Genomic DNA, 25323 nt, shown 5'->3' on the forward strand with positions numbered 1-25323 from the left:
GGAAGATAATTTAATTTCATTACAAACATAAATGACATTTTGGCAGGGCGAAGTTATGTATTGATTGGGGTGATCCACACCAGCTAGCTCTCATTAGTAAATGATTAATTACAATATAGTGCATATAATTTTGGTTTATTTTCAAGAATATAATGATTTTTCACTGATAAGATAGTCCTTCAAATAGACATACGTTTCTTTGATATTTTGGAGAAAGAGGTGGATTATGAAATTGATTATGAAAATTTAGATTAAGGTTTATATAAACATTAAAGGTTGATGAGTAAAACAAAATAAATATAAATATAGTAGGAGTATAATTAGAATTTATAACGTCTATTTTAGTAATTTTCTTTAAGGTTAAATTTGTCAATAATTGGGAACTGAAAATCACTTTCTTTTTCTAATTTGAACCGAGGTGAGGTATCATATAATGGACCGAAGGCAAGAAAAGTTTGGGCCTAATTAGCGGTCCAGCACATTACAGGAGACGTCTAAGGCTCTCAGCTATAGCATCTCACCTGTTATAATATCTTAGAAGTTAAAAAAGAGTATCTTTCTAATCTTCAAAAATCTGCCACTTTCATTACTTATCAGTTATCAGAAGCAACAATGCCCATCTCCACCACTCTATCCATCCCCGGCGTCGGTGCCGGCACCTTACTTTCTGGTGAGTTCCAGCAACTGGGTCGTGTTGAAACCAAGCTCTCTCACGAAGCCAGAAAACATTGTATTTATGGGCACCGTTTGCCGAATTACAAGTGCTTTTGGCAAGTACCCAGAAGCAAAAACTTGAAGAATTTTAAGCCTAGAGAATTTCCTTTGCATTTTGCTTATGGAAAAGATGCTGAAGATAGCTCTCTTTCGGTATAGTACTTCTAGTTCTTGTTTTTCAGTTTCAGCTGGCTTAAATTGCTGAGGAAGCTAAAGTTAATTTAAGAAAGATGATTTCTTTGTTTATTTTTTAGACTCTTATGCTGAGAATATTGGAGAAATTAAATATTTTGTTATCAGAATATAAATGAATCTTTTAATGACATGATTAATGTTGTTTTGAGTTCCTTGATATGTGATCACAACTGACAAACATGCTGAATCTAATATGTGATGAAAGACTTGTGATAATGGAAGAAAGGGATTATATAAGATATTTTGTCTTGTGTTCTTATGAGTTTGCCTGTATGAAGGTATAATTTAACTGAATCAAAATAGTTGTCTTGGGATTGTATTTTCCTCATTTTAGAGGAAATTTTATGAATGACCTATATGTTTGACATACTTCTCCCTTGCTCTTTCTAGTTTTCAAACTTTCCTTATGAGAACTTAAAGTTGAAAATTTTCTTTTGCTGTGTAAGAGGAACTGAAGTATTGGGGAAGAAGAAGGAATAAATATCCATTCTCTATCATTCCATTTTATTCTCTTTGAAGTGGAATGATTTGGATATTATTGTGGTATGATCTTATCTTCCATTCATTTGCATTGTTCAAAGAAATTTATGTAAATGGTTTGTTAGTGTCCATTATTAACTCATAAGTTGACGTGAAAGTGTTTTCAGTCCAGTGAGACATGATGTATGTAGGAACCATTTCATTTAGGTGAAGCAAAAGTAGTACTTAACAACACTGAAACCTATTGCTTTTATTCGTTATACTGTTTAGGTCAAAAAACATTACATATGCATGAGAGAACAAGCCAATGAAATGGAAGATCACTTTTCAGATTAGGATTTGAGAATTAATGCATTTGTAGTTTACAAGAAAATGGATTCAACCATATAAAAATACTGTTCTGTATTGTGGTCAGATGAGGAGGCTCTGGGGTGCCATTAAAACAATAGGCTCTATGAATGATTTTGGTTCTGGGTTGAAGCTGCAGTACCATAAAACAATGCTTTTATAAACTGTACCGTAGGAAATAGATAACTAGATTTGGTATATTAGTTGTGAAGATTTATTTTTTTATTATTTTTCTGTCATTCAATTAGAAATTCTGCATACAAATCATTATTTGTATATGTTTTTTAAGGGATGTAACATGACTTGCTTGATATATATTGCAGAATCTGAGTGAAGATACTGATGAAATGTTTGATGACTTGTTTAAAAAATATGGAGAAGTTGTATTCAGGAGAAATGACCAAAAGCTTCCAAGTGCTGAAGTTGATGATGACGCTGAAAGCTTATCATGTAATTCATTCACAATTTATTCAAATACTTGTCAGCATAAAATGTGCATGATGTTTGTAATTCCCATCACTTTTAGCCTTAAGACAAAATCAGCTTTGCTTCATTATTACATTCCCTTTTAGATGATGATTTCCATTGTTTTTGTGTTGCTAGTATTACTTTGATTGTTGTTGCTAAATTCATGACATAAATTATCATTTTGACAGAATTGTTTACATTTTATGTTATGAGCTTCACTTTTTCACAACTGACACCAATGGCCCTTTTTAGAGAAAGGGATTTTCATAGTTAAACTGTCAGCATACAGTGAGTGTAGCAAGCATGTCACCCTGTCTAAATTTTTTGTTGTTTTCTATACTGAGTATATTTAGTACCTTCCAAAATTCTCATTCTCACTGCTCTGAAGCTTCCACGATTTCTTTTGACCTACTGCTTTGTAATTAATTTCACATTCTGCTCTTGGCTACATATGTCATGCCCTTCCCAGTCAAGGCGTCCATCTATGCCATACTGGTTACTCCTAACAAGTGATAGTTGTATTACTGAAGCTTTGCTCCAAAACTTTCCTTTGTGAATTGTCCCCCTCACTTTTGGCCAAAATTAAATATTGGCTAATTATACGCCAACTGATGGTTTCCTCCATTCTGTAGTGCTGTGGCAATGGCCCGGTTGCAAGTGACGTGAAGGCTGCAGACATAAAAGTTCTCTTTGTGAACCTCTTGTGTATTGGACTCGGTTTTTTATCATTGCAACTGCGTTTTCTCGCCCTCAGATTGATGCTATTGGGTACATCAACTTTGACTTGATGATCTTTAGTCTTAGTTGGAATTGTTTATAATCAGTCTAGAGTGCAAGCGTGCTTGAACTGACTTTTTCTATTTTGTTTCTGTTGTAATTTGCAATACAGATCCAGAATAAAAGATCTAGCTGAAAAGAAGTATGGAAGGATCCCATCTGGGACTCAAAACCCCTCATGACCCTTTTGGATTTTGGTGAGTGTCCTTACATGATTATCAGCCCTCAATAGTTGTGGAGTTTGATAAAATCACTGTGCTTGTGACTCTGTAACCTTTGAACCTTAGCTATCCATTTGATCTTGGTGAAGAAAGATATTGGCTCTGTTTGGTTCACAATTTTGTGTTTTTGGGAAAAGTTTTTTGAAAAAATTTAAAAAAAAAGTTGAATTGGGCGGGTATTACGATGTAGGATTTACAAATTTAAAATACCCCCTATGTTTTTTTTTTTACAAAACACCCTTATAATAAAACATTAAAAGTTAACAAAAATACCCCCATCCACCCTCAAATACGGACAGCCGGCCATCACCGTGGAGGGTGGCCGGAGTCGCCGTAACAAAAATATTAAAAATATTTAGGGGTATTTAATTGAATTAACAAATTTAGGGGTTTAAAAAATGTTGAATAAAGTTAAATAATATTGTGAGTTTTTGAGTATTTTACTGTTTAACTTTTTGGGAATACTAAAAGTATATTCCCAAAATCCAACCAAACGAAGCCATTAGTATTAGTACCATCTATTATGACCTACTTTATTTTTGTGCTTCCTTATCTATCAATTATTCAATCATAATGAAGTGGGCTGCAAGGAAGAATATATTATTTGGTGTGTGATTTTAGTCATCTCTAGAGGTTTCGGAGATGCAATAAACATACCAAAATAATACAATACACAATGATAATTGCTCTACTTTTTAATGTTTTAATCTGAAATTCAAATTTTTCCATGGCACCTTAATGACTGGTGGCTTTATAGTTTTACATATTTTCTAATTTCTATTGTTTATACCTGGAAGTTGATTGACAAGTTCCATGAGATACGTGAGTTAGGCTCCTTTTTAGTTTTCTCAAGATTCATTTGCTGTCACGGGTTAAACTTGTAAAAACCTTTCAGTTTAATTGGTTGCAATTCTTTCTAATTGAACAAAATTATGGTCATCTACCAGGATGCCCAAAGCACAATTATAAGATCCTTTTTAAGACATTTAGCTTCAGTATGCTGAGAAAACTGAGTTCTGTTGACTTTTCTTAATTTCAGGTGATGTCGTTATCCACATATTTCTTCCAGATCAGAGAGCTTTTTACAACTTAGAAGAATTTTATGGAAATGCAACTCCAATTGAGCTGCCCTTCGAAAACAACCCCCATTACAAGCTGAGTTCTTTAAAAGCTTGTGCTGATTGTGCAGTGTTGGCCAGCTTTCAAGGAGGCAATTTCGCCTCTACCCTTTTCATCTGTTCAAAGATTCTTATCTCAAAACTCACAGAGAGGCTGCGCATTTGTTGTTTCTGCGTTTCTGATGTGTGCTTGTTTGAGATGATATTCACTAGTCCACTGGGCTATAAGAATGGTGCAGTGTTGTAATATCTCAGTATTACTATTGATCCAGTTTAGGACTTTAACTATTTCTCTTCATTTAGAGCGTTAGGGGCTTGATAAGCTTGTAGCCTTGTACATGAAAGATCAGTATTGTATCAGAATGGCTCCTCAATGATAAGCAATGAAGAATTTTTACAGAATTTGCAGTGTGACTATTATGTAAACACTTAGAAAAAGTTGGCTTTAAGAGAGAATGTGAGATTTCTCAAAGGGAACATATCGAGGGGTTGAATGAATTTTCTTCAAATGAGTCATATACGGAACACATCGGTACAATATATAATGATTTTTTTTTTTTTTTCATGTCACATTTATAACGCGAAATGTCACTCTGAATTGTACAAGGTTTATGCTGTAGAAAAGCCAAAGCATTCAATTAATGTAAGAACATTTTCAGTTTCTTCATTTTGGTTCCGTTTCTGGTCAAGGGCCTTCTGTCAAATTCTTAATAGAAATTGTTGATTTGCAATCAGTTTGATTTGAGACCTAAATTTGTAAACAATAATGCTAGATTTACAAAGAAATCTTACAATGATTTATATACAAAGTGATGTGGTAAAAAATGAATAGAAGAGTAAATATAATGAGTTTGACTTTTTGTGTTCACTCTTTCATTCATTTCTTGCAACATCACTTTGTACATAAATCTTTGTGAGATTTCTTTATACATGTAGCATTACTCATTTGTAAATAGAAGTTGCTCTTTTCCTGAAAGGGAAAGGTAAGAGAAGCTATATAGACAGAGCTATTGAAGATTAGAACCTCAAGCACAGGTCCCTGTGCCTTTGACTGTTTAATTAGCCGAAGTCCCTCATAAGAATGAAAAAATTACAGTTTAACAAATACAATCATTAAGTGGGCGCCAATTTTCTCCAAAACAAAGTTGTACAAGTCAAATACTGTTGGGCATATACCCAGCTGCAAATAAAAGTAATGTCATTAACTTGTTATGGGACAACACTCCTAATTCCTAAAGGTCTTGTTAATATTTAAAACCTGAAAGGCATGCCTTCTAGTAGGAGATTCAGGATTTTTGTTTAGGGTTCTAGATATAAAATATGCTTTATGTCTGTATAATAAATATATTAATATGAAATCTATCCTCAAAATAAAAGTATCAGAGTAAACATCTTAAAACATTCTAAAATTTTAGATGGTTGCACCCATCTACTATATAAACAATCACGATTCTATCTATATAAATTGTTACATTAAGACATCATGCAAACAATTGTGGTTCTAACTGCATTAAGTTAAATCTTTTTTTTTTTTTTTTAGATGACTAGGAGTGTCCGACCAATTTAGGTGCACCTTAACTATAACAAACAGAGAAGGAACTAATAAACAGAGAAAGAAGAAACTTTCTGGAGAAGAACTTTCTTCGTTTAACTCATCATTCAAGTCTAATGTCCACTTTACAACATTGACTCTTTTATATCTAAAGTCTAAACTAATCTTCAACTAGAGTTTACTAAAAGAAGACTTAACTATGGTTTTATATTTAACTAGAGTTAGTACTAGGGGTGTAATCGAGTTGAATTGAGTCGAGTATCTGCTAAATTGAACTCGACTCTATCGCTACAGTACTGAGTTTGAGTTCGAGTCTTATTGAGCCTAAGAAATCAAGTTCAAACTCGAACTCGGTATTTGAAATTGAAAATCGAGTTCGAATTCAAGTTTGTATAATCGAGTTTTGTTCGAGTTCGAGTTCGAGTTTGAACTCGATTTCGAGCTCATCTAAAAAAAATGAAAAAAACAATAGTGCTTGATGACAGATTTCCCCACCACAATTTGTTGTGTATTTGCAACCTAACTCACATCAAAGTTCAAACAGCCATTACATAATAAATAGAAATATAAGAGTGATAATAAGTTAATATCATTCATCATCAATTCATCATCAAGTAGCATATCATGAAATAGCATAAGGCCATAAGCTGCATAACATTCATCTCATCCCGTATGCTAGCTGCTGCCTCTCAATGTCCAAGAACAAAACCACACATCCTAGCTAGAAACAAAATATTGGAGGATCATAAGTTGATGATACCACATATCATAAGTTGTCAATCCATATCCTAATTACGTTCAGTGAAGGGACAAGAAGCGTAATCTTCATCGGCTATATCTCACTAAAATACATATAGGAAAAAATAAAAAAGTTTAACATAAAGTACAATAAAAGACAATTCTAAATAAAGGAGCTAGAAAATATTTATGGCTTCGTTTGGTTAGATTTTGGGAATACTACTTTTAGTATTCCCAAAAAAGTTAAACAGTAAAATACCCAAAAACTCACAATATTATTCAACTTTATTCAATATTTTTAAACCCCCTAAATTTAGGCTTTCAATTAAATACCCCTAAATATTTTTAATGTTTTTGTTACGGCGACTCCGGCCACCCTCCGGCGGTGGTGGCCGGCTGTCCGTATTTGAGGGTGGATTGGGGGTGTTTTTGTTAACTTTTAATGTTTTATTATAAGGGGTGTTTTGTAAAAAAACAAACATAGGGGGTATTTAGCAATTTATAAATCCTACATCGTAATACCCGCCCAATTCAACTTTTTTTTTAACTTTTTTCAAAAAACTTTTCCCAAAAACACAAAATTGTGAACCAAACGGAGCCAATTTTATTGAATTGAACTTACTTTGCTCCCTTTCTTCAATCTGTTTCGATAGCGACACCAATCACCCCCACATAGTAGCACTTGGACTGTTTCCGGAGACAATGAACTCAATAGGTGTCAATAACTCTACTCCTAGCACTAAAAGTAGACTCTGAAGCCACCGTGGTGATAGGAATGACTAATATATCACGGGCCATCTTAGATAACACAGGATACGTTAAACTGTTCGCTTTCCATCAATCTAAAGCACTAAAAGAATCATGATCCCCTTGAAACTTGTAACATGATTCATCCAGATAACGATCCAAATCAGATTTTTCAAATGCAAACATTTCATTTTCGTCTACATAACTCAATAATACTGACCAATCAGAAGAGTTAGAAGCCTCAGACAACCCACTACTAATCCCTTCATTGACAACACTACGGTTGTTGGTTGAAGATTGCTTATCAGCCACATATTCCCCATACAACTCATACAATGCCGCCCGAACTTTTGTAACATTGAACAGTGATTCTAACTCACCAAAAATCTTGGGGAAAGCATTTTCAATCACTCTCATTTTGCACCTAGGGTCTAAGACGGCAATAATAGCCATCAACAAATTACACTCTACCCAATACTTATCAAACTTATCTTTCATCTTCCTCACCATGTTCCGAACAAACTCATTTTCATCATTTGCATGTTTATCCAACAATATTTTCACCCTACAAACATTGTCCAGAAATTTATTTGATGTTGGATAGTCACTCGTAGAAATTATATTAGTGGCAACACTAAAAACTTGAAGAATCTCACATACTTTCTCTACTTTGTCCCGATCTTCTATTGTGGGACAAGAATGATAATGCAGATCTCTTTCAACGTAATGGGAAAACACCAGTCTAAACTTCAGTGCAGTTGTTAACATCTCATAAGTTGAGTTCCACCTCGTTTTACAATCAAGGATTAGCTTCCGGTACGACAACTGCATGTGATGCACAATCTCTGAAAATATGGTAAGTCTACTCTTTGATTGATTGATTGATGTATGACACACTATCACGGACGTCATGAATGATGTGCCTAATCTAAGTAAGATCATCTTGCACCATTATATTTAGTGTGTGAGCACAACACTGAACATGAAACAATTTACCCACAATCAAGAAATGAAAAAAAAAAAAAAAAAATAAAAAAAAAAAAAAAAAAGTAATGAAATATTAGCTATTCAATATAGTGAAAATTGATTTTATTCAACAAAAGGAGTTAAAATTTATGCTAAAAAAATTACCTCCACAAGGGAGCTTCCTAGATACTGAAAAATTATCCTTCATAACCCTAATTGCTAGATCATTACTTGAGGCTTTATCAACTGAGATTGTGTGAGGACCTTGTTTTCAATTCCTCATTCCCTTAAACACTTAAACATACAATCAGCAATCTAAATCCCAAAGCTGAGCACACGCTTGTTCAACCTCCAATTAGTATCTATCCAATGCCCTGTCACAACGATGTATTCAATCTTTTGATTACCTGAATTCCAAAATTCAGTTGTCAAACTAACACCCCTCAACAGATTCTTCAACTTGTTTTTTTCCATTTCATACACCTTCACACAATCACTTCTACTAGTAATGCATGATATCTTTTCCCAAGATGGCACCACATACTTAAGCACATTGTTTAAACCCTCCTCCTCCACAATGGTAAATGGGTGCTCATGCATAAGAACACAATGCACAATAAGCTCCCTCATAACTGTCATATCAAACTTACCACCTATTAGAGTAGAAATCTCACTTTCCCCAATACTAGAATTTGAGGGTGGAAAGTTAATTTGTTGTTGTTGCCTCTAGGAAACCATTAGCGAATCACACACTTTCAAATGTCTCAAAAAAGCAGTAGTGCTTCGGGATGCATTAATGGTAAGTCTGGTCTTACAATAGTTGCATTCTGCCTCTTTCATACCACTAGGTAGCACCACCACTGTAAAATCTTACCAGACCGCGGATGTCTTGCCTCTCCTATTTCTGTGGATTGGATTACCTTCGTTTTCATTGTTCGGGGGGCTACTATAAGTAGTGTCAGTTTCACTTACATTTGTATTAACTATGGGACAACTACCAGTTGAATCCTACCTATAATTGAAGAATTAAAACACTATTAAATACGGTATACTAATTGAAAATTAGGAACACAAGCACAAGAGCATAACAGATGATAAATTATCTCTACATAAAAGCATGATAAAAATGTCATTTCTTGCGAACTACAAAAGGTCAATATAATCTAATAATATGACATGTTTCATTTTTAAGTAAAACTTCCCAGCATCTACAAATGTAATGTCCAGCCGCACCTAATTCCTATTTATATGACCAACTTCACCTCTTTTAAGCACTACTTCCATCGTTGCTTCTATAAGACATAGCCATATACATACACTTCTCACAATTTATAACACATTACATTGTAAATGTTTAGAGAAAATAGTCAATTCAAGTCTTGTTAAATGCCTATTTTCTTTCTTTATAAACATAAGACAACCAAAAATATAGTAAGGCTAATATGAATGATGCATAGGAACTTCCAAAAAAACAAAAATCTTGAAAACATTTCATGCTTTTTCCATCAAACTAATCTTTCTCTCAACAACCTAACTATCTGCACTCATGCAAACACCATTTCCAATACACAAATCACCATCATTTCCACTCATGCAAACAACATTGTTTAGCAGCTTCTCAATGTACCCAACACTTCTCAATGCATTCAGTTGAAACAATCATTTAGCAAAACACTATCCTTAACTCGAAATCCCAATTATTTGACTAAGTCCAAGTGGCCAAAATCTTCCATTAAACATTCCATTTGTTCTAATTTTGTCACATAATCTAACATAAGAAGAACACAACCAAGCTTTTTCCTTTTCAAGGTGAATCCAATATTGGAAAGTTTATCCCCTAAAACTATGGAACTAAGTCTTCAATAAAATCAATCAAATAAAACACATAATCCCCATAGATGCATCAGTTTATACATAACCCAGAAACTCAGAAATCACACTGATTAAAATTCCAAAACCCAAAAACCCCACTAATAACATTCCAAAAACCCCAACCGACAAAATTTGACTGAAAGTAGACTCTAGTTTCACTTAGGGATTTTAGTTTTACAGTATCTGAGAGTTTGAGAGGTAAAGAGGAGATGAAGCAAGACGTCAACTAGTGACAGCGAATGAGAGGGAAGAAAACGGTGACGACGATTTGTGAAGAAGTAGAGAAAGAGATAAAAATGATTTAGGGATTTTAATTTCTTGTATGCAAATCGTGTTTTACATTATTTCAACAAGGGTGGATTTGCAAGTTTTATAACTTTTAAATTACATAGGACCTGTAATACTTTAAAAACTATCAATTTAACCATAGAGCTTGGAAATACTCGCAAACATATCGAGTCGAGTTCCACTGTGATCGAACTCGACTTGATTAACTACTTGAACTCGAACTCGACTTGACTAATGTCGAGTCGAGTTCAAGCCAACATTGACTTGAGTTTGAGTAGTTCGCGAGTTACTTCACTCGATTTTCACCCTTAGTTAGTACAACTATATCCCAACCACTTAACAACCGCCTAAGTTGTACAGATACAATTGCTTAAGTTATTTAAACTAACTTAATAAAACTGAAGTAAAACAATCTGAACAATATTAAGAACTGATTACAATCATTATTCTAATACTCCCCCTCAAGTTAGAGGGTGATAGATGTCTAACACTCTCAACTTGTGTAGAAGATGATGATGAACTTTGCTACCCAGAGATTTAGTAAAGAGATCAATCAATTGCTTATTAGTAGAAATATGAGTAGTTTTAATCGAACCATCCTTGAGCTTGGTCTTGACTATGTGACAATCAATATCAATATGTTTGTTTCTTTCATGAAACATAGGATTAGAAGCAATATGAAAAGCTAACTGATTATCACAATATAAAGAAACAAGTGCTAAATCCTTGAACCCAAGATCGGATAAAAGCTGAGTTATCCAAACAACTTCACAACAGTGGAAGCCATGACCCTATATTCGGCTTCTCAAGAAGATTTGGAAACAATGGTTATCTTTTAGATTTCCAAGAGATAAGAGATTGACCAACAAAGACACAATATCTTGTGATAGACCTTCTAGTCATAAGACAGGATGCTCAATCTAAGTCACTGAAAGCCAATAATTGCATGGAATTGGTAGAAGGAAAGAACAATCCCAGACCAGGTGTAGCCTTCACATATTCAATAATTTTTAAAGCAACATTCATATGAGATTGTTTGGGAAGCTGCATAAATTGACTCAATAGATTCACTGAATAACAAATACCAAGCCTGGTCATACAAAGATACAACAATTTACCTATAAGTCTTTGATAAATTGTTGGATAAAAAAGAACTGGATCATCAGCAATATTTATGAGCTTGTCATAAGCCTCAGATGTAAACTTCACATTCTGGTCCAAAGGAATCAAAGCAGGTTTAGTGGCAAACAAACTAGAATTAGCTATTAACTCTAGTGCATATTTCCTCTAACAAATGCTGATACCTTTATCAAATCTAGCAACTTCCAAGCCCAAAAAATATCTCAAAGATCCTATGTCTTTAAGCTTGAAATAAATATGAAGTAAAGTCTTTGTATTGTTGATTAAGGACTCATCATTCCCTGTGATGACTATGTCATCCACATAAACCAGCAAGATAACAACTTTTTAATTGACCATTTTTATGAAAAGAGAGTAATCAGATGTAGATTACTTAAAACCACTAGAGATAAGGGTTGTAGTTAGCTTGTGATTCCAAGCTCTGGAAGCTTGTTTCAACTCATAAAGAGATTTATATAACTTGTACACTAAATTTTAATCTTCTTGCTTATGAAAACCTTGTTGGACAATCATATAGATATCTCCATGTAGATCACCTTGCAAAAAAGTGTTATCCACATCCATTTGATATAAAGGCCAATTATACATGGAAACTAAGGTTAAAATTACCCTAACAGTTACCATTTTCACAACAAGGGAAAAAGTTTCATCATAATCTATCCCTACTTGTTAGGTATATCCTTTAGCAACTAATCTGGCCTTATATCTCTCCAAGGAACCATCAGCTCTATATTTGAGTTTATAAACCCATTTGCAACCAATAGGAATCTTATCAGATGGTAAAGGGACAAAGGACCATGTGGCATTAAACTCTAAACTCTAAAGCCTAAATCTCTTTTTACATAGCATCAACCCAATTAGAATCTTTAGAAGCTTGTTAAAAGTTGCTGGTTCAGTTAAGGAAGAAAACTTGGATAGACAGGCTTGGTATGATGAAGATAAATGAGCATAAAACAATGAATCTTGAAAAGGATATCTAACAATATTGGCTAGATTAGGTTGTGAAAGTGTAGGGCAAATGAAATCAAATGTCCAAATAGGGGGTTTTGATGGTCTTGTAGATTTTCTAAGTTGAGGAGTATTAACATGAGTAGAATGTTGACTAGATAGTGAACTAAGTGAAGGAGAAATAGGTACTGGTTCTGTGTTATGAATGGATGATATTTCTCTAATTGATACAACAAGATCAAGAAATGAGGATGAAGATACAAATTCAAGTTCCATGAAAGGTTCAGACAAGAAAAGTGGTTTAGATGATTGAGACCAAGTAAAAGGAAAAATATTTTCATGAAAAACTACATCCCTAGTAACATACATAGAATGAGATGCTAAATCATACAAATAATATCCTTTTCATGAGGGAGAATATCCTATGAATACACATGGATTAGATCTTGGAGAGAGCTTGTCTTTAGGAGATATTACAATAGCATAAGCCAAAGAACCAAATACTTTCAAATGATCAAGTTTAGGTTTCTTGCCAAAAAACTTTTTATATGGTGACAGTCCTTTTAGAACTTTTGTTGACAATCTGTTAATGATGTATATGGCAGTTTTGACACAATATCCCCAACAACTATTTGGGATGTTAGACTGAAATTTCAATGCTCTAGCTATCTTTAGGATATGCCTACGTATTCTCTCAATTATGCCATTTTGTTGAGGTGAATAGGCACATGTACTTTGATGAATGATGCCCTTATATTGTAAGAAATCATGATAATGTTTATTAAAAAACTCTAAACCGTTGTTTGTTCTTATGCACTTGGGAGTTTGTTTAAATTGATTCTGAACCATAAGCAAGAATTCTCTAAGTGTTTGAAAAACATCTGATTTGAATTGAATGAGAAATAGCCAAATAATCCTAGAATAATCATCTACAATGGTGAGAAAGTATCTAGCATTTCCATGAGTTGGTACTTTATATGGACCTTTGACATCCATATGTAAGAGATCAAGTGCTCAAAGGAAATGGTATTCTAGTCTATTCAGCTAAAGGGCAAACTAAACAATGAGGTGGATTTGATGTGGGCAAATCATTATGTAACATTTTTAAAACATGATAATAGGCATTACCTAGCCTTTTATGCCAAATTTCTTAAGTAACATTCAAACAGGATGCTGAAGAAGACAAAGAAAGACAATTTTTATTCATTACTAAATCAAGAGTTACAACATGATTGAAAAAAGATGTATTACCAACAACTTTATTCTTTGTTCCTACACTTAATACATTTGAGTTTATTTTCGAAATAGGTACAAAATAGTACAATCTTTGGCCATGTTTACAAATTCCCTTCAACTTGCCACTCCAAAGATCCTGAATTAAGCAGAAATTAGGATAAAATGTGATAGAACATTATTATAAGCAGTCAATTTAGATATTGACAAAAGGTTGTACTTAAATTCTGGTAGATGAAGAACATTGTCTAGACAAATGTCATTATCCAATTTAACAGAACCAGTGTGTTTGATATTGGTCTTTGCACCATTGGGAATCTAACCAGTGTATTTGAGGATGATGCAATTTCAATAGGAGATTCAAGACTAAAAAAATCATGCATCATATGATCAGTGGCACCAGAATCTAAAATCCAACTATTGCAATATGAGAAGAATATAAAGAAGTGAAATTACCAGCCAGATTAGCTACTGAAGTTGCCACATTTTCCTTTCCAAGCAACTACAGAAGTTGATTATACTATTCTGTTGATAAAGCATTCCCAAGATTCGTGCCAAATTGTGCATTTTCTGAGGTCAAATTTGTAGACTATGCTTGATTTGCTTTAGCCTTGGTTCCAGGTTTTCCTTTTGTAAACTAAAAATATGTTAGATACCCATGTAGTTTGTAACAAGTTTCCTTCTTATGTCCAGACAAGTGACAATGTTCACACTCAATATACGGTTCCTTTCCTTTATATTTTGAGTTTTGATTTTGACCTCTTTGATTATTTTATACATATAAAGTAGTTAAGACCTCTGAATTATTATTGATTTCAGACAAAACCTTTTGACTTTCATCTTGATTCACCACACAGTAAGCTTGTTTTACAAAAGGTAATGGAGACATAAGAAGTATCTGGCTTCGTACCATAGAATAAGAATCATTTAGCCCCATCAGAAACTGTAGTAGCTTTTGTTGATTAAGATGATCAAGATAGGCTTCTGCAGAGACATTATCTGGAGGTGGTAAGTTGACTAAGGAACTCAGTTCATCCCATAACGATTTGAGTTTATTCTAATAGACTGCTATTGTGTTTGTACCTTGAACCAGATTCGCAATTTCTCTATGAATAGCATAAACTCTCGTTCTATTCACTTTATTATACTGCTCATGTAAGTCTAGCCACACTTGAGAAGCATTTGTCAAGTACACAATACTATTAAAAATCTCCTTCGAAATTGTGTTGAAAATCCAGGCCAAGACCAAAGAATTACACCTCTCCCATTGCGATGTAGAAAATAATTAAAGCCTGATTTATCACAAGTTCCATCAATGAACCCTAACTTGTTTTTTGCTCACAATGAGACTATCATGGCTTGGCTCCAAATCCCATAGTTTTGAGTACCAACCAATTGTTTTGAAGCTAACACTGAACCAGGTGTATCTGAAGGATGAATATACAGTAGTGAATTCGAATCTATTGAAGTGAGTACCAAATCTCCATTGATGTTTGCCATTACTTACAAGTAACTTCAAACTGACAAATTTAGATAGAGGAAGAAAATTGTGTTTTGAAGAAGAATATATTTGATCTTAATCAACTCAAATGATGAGATTTAATTTCCAATTTGTTCGACTGGTGAATACATTCGAACCAGCTCTGGTACCATGTAACAAACAAAGAAGGAAGTAATAAACAAAGAAAGAAGAAACTTTCTACAGAACAACTTTCTTCGTTAACTCATCATCCAAGTCTAATGTCCACTTTACAACATTGACTCTTTTATATCTAAACTAATCTTCAACTAAAGTTTACTAAAAGAAGACTTAACTATGGTATTATATTTAATTAGAGTTAGTACAACTGTATCCTAACTACTTAACAACAACCTAAGCTGTATAGACAATTGCTTAAAATATTTAAACTAACTTAATAAAACTAAAGTGAAACAATTTAAACAATATTAAGAACTGGTTACAATCATTATTCCAACAATAACTAATCTCCCGGGACCCTGGAACTACCAGCTGAGTATGAGCTCCAATAGTCACCCCTATTAGCAATCGTAGGGACTTGAACTCGGGAGATCATGTTAGATCCTCCTCCTTCTTTTTTACCCTCAAGAGGACTCGAACTTGGGAGACCATGTTAGATACTCCTCTTTTTAGATCATGTTAGATCTTTCTCTTTCTCTTTTACCATCAAGGGGACTCGAACTTGTGATTTCATTTTAGATCTTCCTTTACTCTTTTACCACCAGGTCACTTAGTGGTGGTTAAGTTTATGACATTCATTTTATTTGTCGTTGGGTATATGCCCAATAGTATTTGACTTGTACAAGTTTGTTTTGGAGAAAATTGTTGCCCACTTGATGACTGTATATAATAAACTGTAATTTTTTCATTCTTTAATGGACTTCGGCTAATTAAATAGTCAAAGGCAAAAAGACCAGTGCTTGAGGTTTTTCATTAAGTTAAATATTTCAATGGTCAATAAATATCATAAGGCTCCCAAAAAAAAAAAAAAAAAAAAAAAGTATATGATATTGAGAAAATTAGCAAGGCAATAAAGCCTTGAGATTTTTACGCCTTTTTAATGACTAATTGATTTCAAGCCATATTCAGCCTATTTTTGTAATAAAATCAAATTCATAGCCTTAAATTGATCGTAAGACAACTTATACAAGATATTAGATAATATAATTTTTTAGAATAATACTAGACTTACAAAGTCCTTATATAAAGATATATGTACAAAGTGATGCATCATATTATGAGTGGGAGAGTGAATTTGACTTTAGTTAATGAGTTAACTTTACAAATTTCACTCTCTCAATCATGATATGACATATCACTTTATACATATATCTTTATAGGACTTTTAAGTATGGTATTATTCAATTTTTTGATAACCACAAATTGTGTAAACATAATCTAATGTTGCAGTAAATTTAGAATTGCAACCTTGTAGCTCTACAACTTTTTTCTTCTTAAAAGCAAAAGTTTAAGGAAAACGAAGAGAAAATGTACTTGTGGCTAATGGGTTGGAAGTGTTGAGTTTCAAATATAGCTAGCTTGAGTGCATAGATCATGTCCATAGTAAGAATAAATGACTTTTTCCCACCCAAGGCTTGGCCTAATGACACTATTTCACCCAAAAAGTGTCAAATCGGCACTATACTACCCAACAATATGTTCCGTTAGTAATTTTTGTTAAATATAATGTATATTTATTATAAAGACGGAAATACTATTTACTATTTGCCTTTAAACAAATTATTATTATATGTCATGTTAATAGAGCCAATTACCTATACACCCTGTTTTTAATTATGAAATTATTGATATACCCTCAACTATGTATTAAGACTAAATTACCAATTTGTCCCTAATTTTTTTCTCCTTCTCTTTCTTTTTTTTTCTCTTTCCTTCTTTCTTCTTCCTTTCTTTTCTTCTTTCTTTTTCTTTCCTTCTCTTCTTCTTTTTCCTCTCTCAATCGCACCAGACCGCTTTCTCTCTTTTTCTCCTCTCTCTCCCCCTTCCTTCTCACCACAATCTTCTCACACAAAATCTCCACGCTTATCCAAATCAACATACAACATCATCACTCTTATCCAAATCAACGCAACAACATCATCTAAATAAAAAAACTGGAAAAAAAAATAGTTGGTGGGCGTGGGCAAGGAGAATAGCCAGGGAAACAACCATTAATCTCAAATCAATCAATCCACCATTCAATCAATTCCAATCAACAGTCAAAGCAAACACAACAACTCTCTAAAATCCAACAATCGCTCAACCAAACACACACAACCACCGTAGCAGGTGGCGCTAGGGGTGTATACGAGCCAAGCTGAGTCGAGTATCTGGACACTTGAGCTCAATTCATGACGAACAGTGTTGAGTTTGAGTTCGAGCCAAGCTTGTTCGAGCTTGAATACTTGGGCTCGAGCTCGAGCTTGAACAAACTCGAAATTCGAGTTTATTGTGAAAAGGGGGCTGTTTGTCATTTTTAAAACTTGAAAAAAAGTTACAAATCTTGCAATTTGGTCTTCCAAGCACGATGAGGCTCGCAAGCCTATCTAGTCGAGCTTCGCCCATATGAAACTCGAGTCGACTGTAATATACTCTCAAGCTAGCAATTCTTTGAGAAATATATGACAAAATCTACTAAATAACTTTTGAAAACATATATACATATAGGTATATAATGTAAAATCCGAAAGTTCTAATTTTAATTCATATAAATATATACACAAAATAGCTGATATCCTTTATTAATTACAAAACAGTCTTGGACAGTGCCGCCAAACTCCTCCGCTTCTTGACATCCCACCTGACCGTAAATCATCTAGTACCTACAAAACAGTAAAATAACAGAGTGAGCACTAATTGCTCAGTAAGTAAACCAAATTGCACTATTGTTTTTCCTCCGTTACTCATATTCTGACTTTCCTTTTCTTACTTTAATTTTTTCTGATATGCTGCATTCTTTTCTGATATTCTACATTCTTTTTTGATATTCTGATTTCCTACTTACCAATGTGCAAAGACAATTAATAAAATCGTACATCGTCGAGCACATAAGAAATGCTAAATCATGCAAGTAGCATAATACATATGCAGAATAATAAACTTTTATGAGAAAAGAATTTTCTTTTCTTTTCTGTTTTCTGTCTCTTATGTTGTATCTCTTTCTTTTCTTTTCTGTTTCTCTTTCTTATTCCGTTTTGGTTTGCCTATCGGACTAGGTTGAGGCATGGATTTGGATCCCTGGCCATATGAGTGTATACTAGGTATAGTCCTCATCTACATGCATTGCTGACGGACTGTACTAATTCTGTTCTATTATGCTGAGGCCGCTCACTGATGGCGGCATGCATGTAGGTATTTTCTGCTGGGTACAGTACTCATCCACATGCACTGCTGACGGACTGTACAAATTTTGTTCTACTATGCTGAGGCTGCTCACTGATGGTGGCGTGCATGTGGGAATTTTCTGCATCTCTGTCACTCGCGGGTTCCCCATCGCAACAACCTTATAACATAATATGCTATAGAAAGAGAATAGAAAGAGATGCTATACACATTTCTAAATGAATTTCCAAGCTATGGAAATTCTACACTTGCATTCTTTAGTAAATGAGAAAATATACATATTTGCATGTTAGTTTTAAAAGAATCTATAAGTCATTTTCTTTCTTTCTTTTCTCATTCTTTGCTAACATTTTCTTTATTATTCTCATTTACCAAATCAAGGCTATATATAAATAAAACTTATGCATAATATATGCATGATCAAGCCTATTCTTTTCTATTCTTTCCAAGTTCACATACACAAACTTGAAAATTCATTATGGCATAATGGTATGTCATGACATATTCTACCATTCTCTACTATCACAAATGCCATATTAAAGTAACACTTTAACATGCAATTGTTTTCAAGCACTTTCATGTGCTATTCAAGAAGTAGTAAAGGTTCAAGTAACTAGAACCAAGCACTAAGGGTCATTTCTCTCATGGAACTAACGTGACCAAGTGATATTCTAAATTTTGGCATAACAATATGCACTCTTGAATACTAACATTTACACTTGGTTAAGCCCAACATAGTCTTTCTACTTCAAATTCTTGCATTTCTCTAACCCTTTCTTCAATAGGGTTTAGCCAACTCATGCATGCATTTTCTCTTTGGATTTTCATAAAACACTTCATATGCACATGCAACTACTATGTTGGCTACACTTCCACGTCTCTCTAAATCCACCAAAATTTGAGCAAAAACTCACTAACTATAGCATCAAACCTGACCGTTTTCAACAATTCACAACACTTCAAAATTCCATTACTAATTCTTCCATAATTCCACCAATTCATCACATACTCAAGCACTATTTCTCATGGCTGGAAACTATACATCATTCAACATAAAAAAAAGCAACAATTCTTACATACAAACACCTACAAACATGCAAGAATCATTCTACACAAGTCTTGCTCAAATCAAGGCTAAAATTGGGTTTACTTACCTTGAATGTGTGAAATAACCTCCTTTTGCTAAAAGTCTCTTCTTCTTGGACCTAGATCATATAAAAACTATAAGAATTGAAAACTTTAAAGTTTAATCACACTCCTTGTGCTAGAATCTTACCTTTTGATGCTTTAGGATTGAAAAACTACAAGAATTGAAGCCAAATCCTATGATTTCCCTTTGAAATTTAGTGAAGAAATTTGAGAGAAAAAGAGGTGAGGGTGGCGTGTACAAGGGCTGAAATATGGTTAGGGTTTCTTCTAATGAAACCTTATATTTAATAATATATGCATGTATTCCCATTTTGCCCTTGCACTTTCTATGAAATTCCATCTATATCCTTTAGTCAATTACCAAAATACCCTCATTTTTATTATCTTCTTCACATTATTTTGCTTCCTTTCACTCCACACTTTTTCATCTAATTAGGAGTGAAAAGACCATTTTACCCCTAATAAAGTTTTAAGGAATTTCCTTCACATTTGTCTAAGGTAACATCAAAGAAATCTAACTAAGGGTATAAATAAAATTATGTACCTTGATATGGGTGTTACATAAACCCCTTAAATGAGCCACTCGAGCTCGAGCTTAACTCGATTGACTTAAAATCGAGTTCAAGCTTTTCACGAGCCAAGCTCGAGTAGCTCACGAACTACTCGACTCACTTCTCATTCCTAGGTGGCGCATGATGTTGTCACGTGATTTTTTCATGTGGTTCGACAGCCGACTAGGCAGGTCAGGTCTATGGTAGGAGACTTGGAGGCGTCAGATGGGTAGTTGGGTTTTTGGGCCAATCGCACAATGTCCATGCGCGATCAATCGCGCACAGGGTTGCTGCGACAACGAGAAAGAAGACTAGTTGTAGAGTGAACAGACCAGGAATGATGAGGAGGATGGCCAAGAGGTGAACCGAAGCAAGAGAGTAGGTTTTGGAATTGATTACTTTTATTGAAGTTTATGAATCTTTGTGGTTTGGAACTTAGACTAATGCTTATATGAACTTGATGTATTTACTTTCTCCGATGGCAAGTGATGAACAATTTTAATCCTCGCAAGTATACGAATCACAACTGCAATATACTGTGCACATGCAAGGCTTAATCCCACAGAGATTTGTAAGCACTCAATTAATCCTAATAAACTATGTCTTAATTAAAACAAATAAACTGAATAAATCTAAAGAATTGATGAGGTAACCTACTTAAAGTAAAAATAACTAATACTAAACAAACTGATAGAGAACAAATACTAAACTGATTTAAAATCCAATGAACTAAAACCTAGATATCCAATTTCACCATAATAATCTAGTTTTATATCAACTATCAAACTATTGTTATCTCAATCCAATTTCTAGGGTTCCCACTCACATAATTAAGGTACTACCGTAAAACGTTCAAGATTAATCTAGTATCTTTAACACAAGACTAGCTAGGGCGTATAGTCAAGCCTAATGATTAAAAATCCATTAAACACAAGAGCACTCGAAATCATGAATAAAGGCGCATTTGTCAGGGCGTATGCACAAATACTAATCATTCAAGAAATCATGAATCAATTCACATTCTGTTAGGGCATATGCACAAAATACTAATCATTCATTCACATGAGCTAATTAAGATTAGCTAGGGCGTGTAGTCTAACCTTGTCTCACACAATCAATAGCTAGGGCGTGTAGTCTAACATTGTCTCACACAATCAATTAATTAATATTAAAGGTGATCAAGCAATAACATCAATTAAAGATTGAATAAAGGACAATGAATAAAACTAGAATTACAAAGGATTGATAAAACAAATAGAATTAATAAAGACATAAAACCTTCTGATTAGGCTACATTGGATCCCTAGAAAAGTATTTAGTTACACATGATCATAAGGAAGTCAAACCTCAAACCCTTCAAATACAAGAGAAAAAGATGAAACCCTAGGTAGATCTCTTCTCCTTGCCTCCAATTCTCTCAAAGTTGAAGTAAAAGTCCTTTCTAAAAATACCTAAAGACATCTTTTTATAGTGCTAGGGTCGTGGGAAAGTAAGGGGAAAAATCCTAGACAAAATAGGAGAATAAAATTCAATTCTAGGAGAAATAGAATAAGAGAATCCTAATGAAATTATGGATTCCTTCACACGAGCTGCACAAAGGTATCCAAAATAGAACACGATAGCTTCTAAATCTGGAAAAATTGTGAACATATTAATTGTGGTCTTAAAATAATCTTTCCAAAGCTTCACAAATCATCCAAATCCGAGGTCTACAGCTCAAGTTATTCTAGAAAAACTGAAGCATGTTCCAGAACCCGCATCTGCTTGTATTCCATGCACTGATGCAACTTTCGTCTCCATTTTTAACCATTTTCCAGGTCAAACTAGATCCTGATAAAACATAAAGTTGTAGCCCTATCTCTTAGCTTTAAAACGCCACTAGAATCAGATCAATTGAAGTTGTGTAGCTCAAGATATGCCCATTTTTGTGCAACATGTTTTAGCAGAAAAATTCCCGAATGTAGAATTCACAAAGAGCGCCCCGGCGTGATTTTGTGGCAATGCAGCATGAAGTTTCTGTCCATTTGCAACTTTTTTATGCTGCGGCGTGGGAATAATTCCACTGTAGCGCATGAATAGCTTTGCTGCGGTGAACAATATTAAAAAATTCATAACTTTTTCGTTTGAGCTCTGATTCTCGAACCGTTTGTTTCTATACGCTTATGATTCTTTCCTCTTCAATGTTCATGCTTCAAATCCTCATTTTTCAGCACCTAAACACCTGAAAATTCATAAAACATACCCGTGATTCTAGAAAACAAAAGAGATACAGAAATTAAGTAAAATTAACCAATTAAACCTAATTCTCTCACAAAATACCCTTAAAATCATTAAGTATGAGTGCACTTCCAAGCACTCATCAGCAGGTAGTGGTTACAGAGGTTATGGGAGAGGAGGGGATAGTGGCCGACGACAGGTTATGAAACACTTTGAATTTTAAATTTTGATTTTAATGCATGAGGTTAATTGATCATCCTACCCTTACTTATAAGGGGCTTTTGACTATCCTGTCTTTACTAACAAATTTGTACTGTAGGTAGTAAAGTGTCATTAGGTCAAACCTTGGGTGGGAAAGAGTCGTTTACTCCCATAGTAAAGTCAAACTCAAAATGTAGACTAATCAAATTGGTTATAGTTCCTCATTCCTAAAATCTGATTGTTATTTGTCAAAATTTCGACATTTATATGTTAATAATCTTTTATTTTTTATTCTCTAGCAATTTAATTTAAAAAAAATAATTGTAAGGTATATAACAGGTCAGATTTCAGCTGTGATGATTCTGCCCGTGAATGCCACAAAGAAAACGGTCGTATATTAGTTATGTAAGGTATATAACAGTGAGTGCCACAAAGAAAACAATCGTATATTAGTTATGTAAGGTATATAACAGTGTGTAGCCTTATGTAGGGATGGTATGTTAGTTATTTTCCATGTCTATAAAATGTATTGAATTATTTTTTCAGCAACTTGGCAATTCAGGGTGTCCAGTCATTTTGGTTGTTTTGATAGGGTTGGCTTCCCATATTCAGAGGTGTTTTGGATTATATAATTCAGATTATTTTCGATCTCTAACCAATATGCAATATCATACTAGGGATGAGCATGGATAAAAGGTAGAACCAAAACCGGCGGGTACCCAACCACCAATTCTAAAAAATTAAAACCAAGAATTCCCGAGTCCGGTTCAAATTCCTACAGTGCTGGAACCTAGAACCAGAACCGAAACCAACGTTTGGGTACTCAGGTAAGAACCAAGATTGAATTATAACTTTTGTAAACTATTGGGAGTGTTTTGTAATTTTTTGGGGCGTATTTATAATTTTTTTAAAAGTAAGGGGTAATTAAAATTAACCTGGGTACCCGGAACTGAAACCGAAACCTATATTTCAAGTTTTGATTCCGGTTCCAGGTTTCTAGGAACTAGAACTGGCTAATTTCGATCCCAAATCTTAGGAACCAACCAGTTTCGCTTCCGCTTCCTTTTCCTTCAAAAAATTGTTGGTACCCAGAACTGATCACCCTATATAATACTATAACATGCAGCTTTGAAACATACTATGTTACTAGCTTCATGATATTACTTGATTGGTAACAACTGTTTCATTATTGAGATTACCTTTAATTCAAATCAATCCAACTAAAGTTGAGGCAATATATCCAAACCTTTAAATTCAAGTCAATCCAACTAATGTCAAGGCAGTACACACAAAGCTTGATGACACTATGACAATATCAAACAGGTAGCTACCACCGGATATTACCAAAAAAAATCTTCCGGACATCAAATGTTTGTACAACTGCTCAATCAGGTTTCATCGGATGTTGGTACAACTATTTGATCAGATTTCATGGGACGAGTGTTTCTCACTTGCACTGATGTGGCACTCCATGATTGGATGGTTGTAAAAACATCAATTGTAAGGAAGATTTTCTCACCTGCATTACTTAGATTTTACTGTGAACCCTTAATCCAAGTCAATCTAACAATTATTATTAGCCATTTAAGGCCCCAAATATACATTATCAATGATCCACATGCTTGTATATATAATGGTGCTAGACCTATTTAAACCTATATCGACCGGTACTGCAGAATAAAACCACAATAAATATAATTCAGTTATTTAAACTAAAAAAAAAAAGAAAAAACATATTGCAGACTTTTGCTATTTCATTCATTTGCAACAGATGTTTTTACTCATAAATGTGTTGGATAAACCCTAAACAAATAAACACTGAAAAACTACAATGTGGTGCAAAATTTTAAGTTAACAACTAGCTCAAGCCATTAAATCCACAAATTCCTATATTCCTTTCTTCTCTAGTAAATATGAGCTCCCAGAGCAATACCTTAAAGAGACAACTACAAGGAAATAAAAAAGATTTCCCGGAAACTTTCTATTTACCAATCTATCACTGGTTTGCAATTACAGCATGTATAATGACTGTTACATGAAATGCGAAAACTGGAAAATGGAGCAGTGATATACCCAAGAGAGGCGTAATCCCAGCTAAGCTTGCAATGTCCACGTGACAGAAACTGTAATCAGTTGAAATAATTTACAGCAAGCCAAGTAGTCACAAGCTGATCAACAGTGGCCACATATCGAAATTATGGACATCCATTCTGCAGACACAAGAATGAACACACAATCAGTCATGGGCCTCAGGAACGAAGGCCAGGAGGAAAAGCAAATTCAAGAAAGAAGATACAAATTAAAACAGGGAAAAAGAAGGGACGACAAAAAGCACATCGAAGCTTATACTACAAAAGATCAAAACATAATATACACCACCATTACAAAGGATTTCATTGATTATACACATGACCCGAACATTCACCCAAAGGAGTAGCTCGAATAATAACTTAAAACAATAAACCAGTGATTATCTTTCAGGGGCTAATATTTAGATTAATCTATGAGTAATCTAGAGATATGAATACTCAAAAGTGTA

The 25323-nt window shown here is 34.0% G+C and overlaps 1 protein-coding gene and 1 pseudogene across 1 annotated transcript; both read left to right on the forward strand.

Annotated features, from left to right (window-relative positions):
- The first annotated feature begins 532 nt into the window (after positions 1 to 532).
- Positions 533 to 2309, forward strand: LOC116113234 (protein Iojap, chloroplastic-like). Its single transcript, XM_031399385.1, has 2 exons — positions 533 to 867; positions 2061 to 2309. The coding sequence occupies exons 1-2, from the start codon at positions 613 to 615 to the stop codon at positions 2307 to 2309; spliced, it is 504 nt and encodes a 167-aa protein (XP_031255245.1). The 5' UTR covers positions 533 to 612.
- A 352-nt stretch (positions 2310 to 2661) lies between these two features.
- LOC116113235 lies at positions 2662 to 4568 on the forward strand (annotated as a pseudogene).
- The last annotated feature ends 20755 nt before the right edge of the window (positions 4569 to 25323 follow it).

This window comes from Pistacia vera, unplaced genomic scaffold, assembly GCF_008641045.1.
Source record: "Pistacia vera cultivar Batoury unplaced genomic scaffold, PisVer_v2 Contig676, whole genome shotgun sequence".
NCBI classification, from domain to species: Eukaryota; Viridiplantae; Streptophyta; class Magnoliopsida; order Sapindales; family Anacardiaceae; genus Pistacia; species Pistacia vera.